Source organism: Octopus bimaculoides, chromosome 14 (genome assembly GCF_001194135.2).
Source record: "Octopus bimaculoides isolate UCB-OBI-ISO-001 chromosome 14, ASM119413v2, whole genome shotgun sequence".
Taxonomy (NCBI): domain Eukaryota; kingdom Metazoa; phylum Mollusca; class Cephalopoda; order Octopoda; family Octopodidae; genus Octopus; species Octopus bimaculoides.
The window spans coordinates 36,357,423-36,365,592 of record NC_068994.1 but is presented as its reverse complement, the minus strand read 5'-3'; the positions used below and the strand labels follow the sequence as shown (position 1 = coordinate 36,365,592).

Sequence of the window (8,170 nt, the reverse complement as noted above, 5' to 3'; positions counted from 1 at the left end):
TGAAAATGAAAATAGAAATTTTCCAGTAGGCTTCATCAATGCAACTGACCCTGATCTTGGATCAGGAGGTGAATTATCTTATTTTCTTATAAGCAGAGATGGGAGTGTTCTTCCCTTTAAAATCTCTCATTTAGGATTCATATCAACTACTCAGTCTTTAGACCGGGAACAACATGACATTTACAGATTTAAAGTGTTAGTAAAAGATAATGGTACACCATCTCTTAACAACACAGCTAACGTTGTTGTTGAAGTTATGGATAAAAATGATAATACTCCATATTTTACTTTCCCTAGTGTTAACCCTTTCAATCTAGATTTCCATCACCATCCGCAGAGTAACAGTGATATTACAACATTAAGAGCCTCTGACAGAGACAAGCATGTTAATGCCTTCCTCAAGTATGAAATACTTGGAGGCAATCACAAACAGTTATTTAAAGTTAACCCTTACTCAGGAGTTCTGTCATTCTCTCGTACAGTTTACCAAAATGATGCTGGATCATATAATCTAAAATTAGCTGTCAAAGATAATGGTACACCAGTTTTATCAGCAACAACTACATTGTCTTTGACACTAACTGTTAGCAATACAACAGCCAAAATGTATACAGCTGAAGACACAGAATCAGACAACAGAATACATATTAACTTGATGATTATTATAGTAGTAGCAGCAGTGATAGTTTCTGTTGCTATTGTAGTTTCTGTAATTGTTTGTGTTGTTCATAAAAGAAATCAAAAAGAAAACCATTATGGTGCTACTCAAGACTTTGTTGGTGAGAGAAGACCATCTGGATACGTTTGTGAACAAGACTCTCCAAAATATGATGTTCCTGTAACTATTTTATCAGATCCAAAGCAAATGAGAAATTCTAAAACAACTCTTTTAAGAAGAGAACCTCAGTCCATGTACAAACCTGGACAGAGCTGGAAAGGATCATCATTAGGAGTACAACTTCATAGTATTACACCAGAAGCATACCAAGTAAGTTTCTTAAATTTTGTTACAGTTCTCTGCAGTTGATTGTTTATAAAATGCTATTGGCTAGTATTGATATATTCATTTATTTGTTTCTAACAATGAGCTGCACAATAATAATAGTTACAATTAGAAATAAATGATATATAAAATAAGTAAAAATCTTACACTGTATTTCTTTATTTGCTATTTTCATTTTTATATCTGTTATATCTTAATTCAACATCTGTAAACTATCTAATTTGAAAAAAAAAATGACTATAATGTAAAACATTTCTGTTAATGTAAGTTTATAAAAAAAAAATTCCAATTAAATTTACATTTAAATGAAATTGTTTATGTCTGAGAATATAAGGTAGGGTTGTCATGTATTATTCGTCTATTAGTCTACTCAGTCTCAATCTTGCTAAAACATTTTTGAAAGCATGTTCTTTGTTATCTTTGTTTTATATTGACACTCAATCATTTTTAATCTGAAAATTCTTTCAACAATATTTAAAGAAAATACATTTAGTTATACATTATTCATTCTTAAGCTATACATACTACCTATGCAAAAATATACTTGTATGCTGCAATGCTTTCCAGACATCATTTATCTAACAAATTCTTCCCATTCCCTAAAATTTTATGACAATTTCTTCATAATATTCATATTCAGCTGACAAGCTTTTAGATATGTCTAAACATGTTCATTAAAACATCTACATGCAATATCTTTATTGTTGAGACATTCGCATGCAATTGGTGCGTGAATACATTTATTCATATCATGATTGTTGTAGATCACTGCTAAGTATTCCAATCAATTATAAAATATATAGCTGCAAAGTTTTACACAAACATTCATATCTTGTTTTATTAATTCTAATTTAAAATCATCAGTTTCCGTCACTAAGGAAAAAAAAAGAAAAAAAAACCATCATTCGTATTTCATATGTTTCTTATCTCAGTTTTCAACTCACTGGTATCTTCTATCTATCATAATCAAGAGATAATTGCAACATAATTGTATCATGATTTTGTAAATTTCATTCAAGACATTCATTCTGGCAATATTTTCCCTATTATACTTGCTATGAAGCAAATAGCTACAAGATGTGACACTTTGTTGACAATTTTATACAGGATTCATTTACATAAAATCAAATATCCTTAAATGGGGTGGGAGTGGGGCACCTAAGAGCTGGTATTTAGCTCTAGTTTGATGACATAAACAACAAGAGATAAATCTTTCTCTGAACAGGATACTACTATATCATCAGTAACATTCCTAGATGATTTAGTACCAACTTCAAACAGATAGAGATCTGAGACAATATAGATTACTCTACAAAAATAAAACACAACAAAATACAAGCAAGTAGTTCATCACCTTAGCCATTCAGTAATCTTTCCTCTACAAAATTCATTTAACAAGATTTATTGACTTATAAATCCAATAACTGTAATAGTTGTTCATGTTGGTTCAGTGGAATTCAACTAAGGTTTAACCATTGTCTCTAAGATTGAGGATGGGGGATATGCCACAAGGGTTACGATTACCAACCAAATATATGCACTAACATCACAAGTACCCAAGAAGAAATGAAACTGCTACAGAAATTAGAGGTCAGGCAGCCAAAAGTTATGGGGTATTAAGAAGGCCTTTACCCAGCAGTGAAAGAGAAAAAGCTGATTTTATTGATTATTTGATTCATTGAATCTAGATAGTAAGGGTTTAACAACAAACAGGAAGATGAAATCCTAGATAGAAAATTTCAGAAATGGGGACATACTGATTTCGAAATTCATTTGACAGAGAATATATATAAATACTATTTATTTGGAAGTTATTGATTCCTCAGATAGATCATAATCTTTATTGATGATAATTTCATTTTAAGTATATAGTAGTTGTCACTTAAGAATAGTAGTAAAAGAATGGGAGAAAGATTTTACCTGAGTAGATATACAAAAGTAAGATCTCTTTATTTTGCACTCAGTTTTATAATATACTGACATACAGGTATAACAAGTGATTTTTTTAAAAACAAAACTACAATGGTTTGTAAAATGTTTAAGAAAAAGTAAGTTATTTTTTATAGTGCTAGTGATACAAAACCTAAATAGGTTTCCATAGATTTAAGTGTTATATCTGGAGATTTGGTTCCATGATTAGTTGGTAATAGAATGATAAAGAATATCAATGTTATTCTTTAATGAATTTTAGGTACTGAGATTGATTTAGGTAAATAGAAAGTAAGTAAAACCCTATATCACAATTATTTGGCAATTTAAACATTGCCTGAAGGTCGTAATGTTCAGAGCTATTTTGAAATTAAAAAGAATATGATAAAAATCTTATGTAAAGATAAATTGAAAGAGAAATCATTGGAAAATTATAAAGAGAGTTTGTGTTAAGTGAATAGTTAATTGATTACTTGGAAGAAAACTGTGAGATAAATTTATAATTTCACAGACTAATATGGATGTAAGGTTTAGGGAAAGCTCTATTAATAGACACAACACGATATTGCCTTCATATGAAGTTGAATATCTCATTAAGTTCCTCACAAAAGTAAAATGTTTTCTAGATATATCAACCTACTCAACTACTCAAACATTGCTCTGCTTTAAATAACTACAGACCACTAACATACCACTGAAAAATTAATGTGAAAGCAATTCAATTGGATTTTCCACAAACATTATGTAAATGAGCTCTTTTCCTGCATTACACTAAAAACAAATTACTGAAGCCAAGTTGCCATCTTCAATAACTTTGAATAATACTACTTATAACTTTCATTAATTCCCTGTGCACAAAGAGTTACTAAATATAGCTCATACTTATTGGCTTTCTCCCAATTTTATAAATCTCAATCCATCAAAATGAAAATAAAATTTTGCTTTTGATACTGTTTAATTTGAGAGATGTAGAGTATACTTCTTTCTTCTTTTTATCAATAAAAGATAATATAAAGAAAAGAAATCTTATTTATATAAATGGGCGCAGTTTATTTTTCTAATCTATCAGATTAGTTTAACAGGAAAATTAACATCAAAATAAAGTATTCTAGCAACATTTTAAAATTCTAAGTCACAGAGACTAGCAAAGTCAAAATTTTGCCAGAAACTGAAATTAAACTTGCTATACTTTCCTTCAGTATCATATATTGCTTAAAATCATTTGATCCAATATTGATCTAAGAGCTTTTACATTTATTACGGTAACTCAAAATTGCTATTAAAATATGAAAAAGACTTAGATAAACACAGAAAAAATTATTCACTGATATTTTAGTTCTGAGGTATTTTGAGTAATGATAAAAATAATAGAATATTTGGTTGTTCTTAACTGGCATATGAATAAATGGATGATGACCCTTTCAGTGAGGAGATGATGTAATATAAATAATATCTGGCAAAAACTATGGTTCTTAATACAATGAGACTGAATTTTCTTTAAATCTCTAAGTTTTCAACAATTATTCAAATAAAGAAGGATACAAAAGAATGGTCATAATTTACTTGTTGTTCCCATTAAGTTATTAATCATTTGGCTTCTACATAAACATTTGCATAACAAATATTTCATTAAAGATAGACTTGGCCAACTCATATTTTAGGCCTGGTTATAAATCACAAATCTATGAATTTAGAAGTTCATAGCAACTAATAAGATACAGTTTAAATTAATGAAGATATTTCTCTTTAATATTTTATACATGGTTTTATTATAGACATAAAATAATTTTCATTTCAAACTTTGAATTTATAGAGTAAAATAATCAAACATGAGCTGATATCAAACACAATATAGTCAGTTTTGTTTGAAGTAAAGTTTAATGAAAGTTAAAGTAGTGAAAAAAAAGACACATCGAAAACAATATTCAAGATCAATAAATATGCACAACAATTACATGAAAAAGTATAGCTACGGAAACAATAATTCCAAACTTTATCTCACTATATATGAATCCACACTTATATAAATGAAAAATGTGTTTTTCTTACATAAACTATTGGCAATTATGAGATCTCAAATATTGTAGCATATGCACAATTAGTGTTTTTTTTTGTTTTGTTGTTTTTGTCTTTTTTTTTTTGTTCGGTTTGCTAGGTACAGGGTAACTTACAAGATTTTGCAATGACTTGTGCTGTTGGCAAAAATCAACAACATATGGTTATGTCCCCTGACCGTTTCAGTGAGATGTCAACGATGTCTTCTGTAACTGACAGTGGACATGGCTGCAGTGAAGCAAGCACTGCGCACTATGAAACTTTACCTGGTAAGTAAATGAGAAAGACTCACTGCTTTAACATATCATATTATAATCATATAAAAGTTTCTTGTTCTCCAAATTTATTCAATTCCAAATGATAGAACAACTTGTAATGAAATTTTTGATTTTTATAAAAGAAACATTCTTTCATAATTTGAATTATTTATTTATTTATAATTATTAAGATGACAAACTGTCAGAATAGTTAGAGCACCAGAAAAATGTTTTAGAGTATTTGTTTTAGATCTTTACTTTCTGAGTTCAAATCTCATAGAGGTCAACTTTGCCTTTCACCCTTTTGGGGTTGATAAAATAAGTGCCAGTCATGTACTGGAGTGAATGTAATAGACTTTAACCCTCTCCTAAAAATTTGTGCCTAAATTAGAAAGAATCATAATTATTGTTACTATCATTATTCTTAGTAGTAGTAGTAGTAGTAGTGGTGATGGTGGTGGAAGTAGTAGCATAAAGGGCAATGGAGTGGCATACCCATTAGAGCACTGAAGTAAATGCATCGCTGTATTCCTTCTGGCTCTTTATGTTCAAAGTTCAAATCCCACCAACGTCAACTTTGACTCCAGTGTCGATAAAATAAAGTACTAGACACATGGCTAATTTCAGATTCCACGCCATGTGCCTATACTAGAAACAACTGAGCTGGCAGAATCATCTGAGTATCCGAAAAATGCTTTGCAGCATTGCTTTTGACTCTCCATGTTCAGATTTAAATTCCCATAGGGGTCAGCTTTGCCTTTCATCCCTCCATGGTTGATAAAATACCAGTCAAGTAATCAACTGGTCCCCATCCCTCAGGATTACTGGCCTCATGCCTAAATCAAAAACCCTTCTTAATAAAAGAAACATGAAATGGTAGAATCACTAAAGTGTTGGAGAAAATGTTTTGTGGTTTTTGTTCCAGGTCTCTACATCCTGTGTTAAAATCCAACTAAAACCAATTTTGTCTTCGATCCTTTTCAGATCGATGAAACAATGTACTATGAAGTACTAGGTTCAATATAATCAACAAACACTCTCTCTCTCTCTCTCTCTCTCACTCTTCAAAACTGCATTATTGTGCCTAAATTAGAAAAAATTATTAAAGATGATAGAATGGCAGAGTCATTGTAGCTTAAAAAAATAAGCCTTGTGGTATCTACTCCAGGTTTGTTCAAATCTCAATGTCAGCCTTACCTTTTGTCTCTTAAGAGTTGATAAAATAAAATACCAGTGATTTCCTAGGGTCACAAAAAATTTTGCCTATATTATAAACATTATTATTATTGTTATTGTTGTTCTTCTTCTTGTTGGTGGTGGTGTAGTTGCTGTTATGTTGAAGCTTATCAGTAAAAAATAAATCCATTAAATTTGTATTTAAAATTTTATCCTAATTATAAATAAGAATTAATGTAAATTATTTAAAAATAATAATAGAGTAATGATACATGGATACAAGCCAATTGTTATATGCCTACATTTTAGTACTGATGGGAAAATGTTATGGACCGTTAGCCCTAGCTCTACCATCATTTAAGTACTTTTGTAAACACTAATTTTTGATATTTTTGGTCTCTGTTCATTGTCAGGTACATGTTTGGATAGGGACTGAACTATTGAGCATTTACCTCACAGCAAATTTTAACTTCCTTAGCTATGTGACCTAACCGGTTGATACCAGTTGAATAATGAATGTTCTTCAGTTCAATCCCATTCTAAGCAAATATAGATAAACTTATAAATATGCAACTTAATGATGAAAAGAGACCAGTCCATTCAAAATACAGTGTTTTACAGAAGAAAAAAAAAAAAAAGAAAACAAGGTTAACAATCTTCAAAATTTTCCCATCAAGCTAATTGTATTTTTTTCTTACATTGTTCTTATGCAGGCCTCAAATCTTCTCTTCAAGAAAATACCCCTAACACAGGCAGGAAGTCCTTACCACAGACAATGAGTAAACCAAAAGGTACCAATCCTAGGTCTTCCTATCGACTTAAAACTAATCTTTTTACTCAAGGCAATAATATAGTAAACCTAAAAAGCACACAAGCAGACAACACCAACCCTAACTTTCCACAATCTCAGCCCTGGGATCTACCAACAAAGAACAGTTTCACTTCTTATAACAAAACTTTGCACAAAGCCAAAGAACTCTGCTCGTGAAACTTTTAGAAGTTAGTTTTCAATTTTATGCTTCAGGATATTACTGATAAATCATTTGTAGAAAGTTTTCATGATATTTATACAATATTAAATTTTTTGACACACACATAAAAACCATATTTTTATTTTCATTCCTAAAAGCGAACTTTAAATGCTATTTATTCTTATTTATTTATGTTTTCAAATGTCTAAGGGTAAAAATACATACACAATGAAATGAATGAGTACTTATAGGTTGACATAAAATTTAAATACATCTTTTCAAAATTTACAATATTTATCTACTATGGATTTATATAGAATACTAACCACAATTCCTAGCTGCCAAATATCCTTCAAATTACACCCTACTCTTTTAAAGAATACATTGGATAATGTAGTCCTAGAGTCTATATATATATATATATATATATATATATATATATATATATTGAAAAAAAAATTATGAGATGGTCAACACTGTATTTGCTCAACAAATGCTGATCTGGGACTAAACAACAACTGTAACATCAACTATACTGATTTTTGCTTAACTTGTCAGATATATATATTAATATTGATACTAAACTAACTGACTGATACGTATTCTAAAGCTTATTACATTACACACAACCTAAAAACTAAAATACCAAATTCATTGTTAGAAAAATTTCAAGTGTTCATGCATTCCATTTTAGAAGAGAAGTTGCAAAATTTATTAAATGTTAGCTTTTCTGTAACATAATTTATTATTTGAAGTTAAAAAAACAAAATAATAAGTAA

At 29.6% G+C, this 8,170-nt stretch overlaps 1 protein-coding gene across 1 annotated transcript; it reads left to right on the top strand.

Moving 5' to 3' along the window:
• Positions 1-6: 6 nt before the first annotated feature.
• Positions 7-7,540, top strand: LOC106871762 (uncharacterized). Its single transcript, XM_014918402.2, has 3 exons — positions 7-988; positions 5,088-5,256; positions 7,134-7,540. Exons 1-3 carry the CDS (start codon positions 257-259, stop codon positions 7,406-7,408), a joined length of 1,176 nt encoding a protein of 391 aa, XP_014773888.1. The 5' UTR covers positions 7-256; the 3' UTR covers positions 7,409-7,540.
• Positions 7,541-8,170: the final 630 nt, after the last annotated feature.

Bases quoted from the DNA above. Each gene is read 5' to 3' on its own strand.
- LOC106871762 (XM_014918402.2), top strand. From the start codon at position 257: ATGGATAAAAATGATAATACTCCATATTTTACTTTCCCTAGTGTTAAC. The intron at 989-5,087 runs GTAAGTTTCTTA...TCGGTTTGCTAG, and splicing joins TTACACCAGAAGCATACCAA to GTACAGGGTAACTTACAAGA. The intron at 5,257-7,133 runs GTAAGTAAATGA...GTTCTTATGCAG, and splicing joins GCACTATGAAACTTTACCTG to GCCTCAAATCTTCTCTTCAA.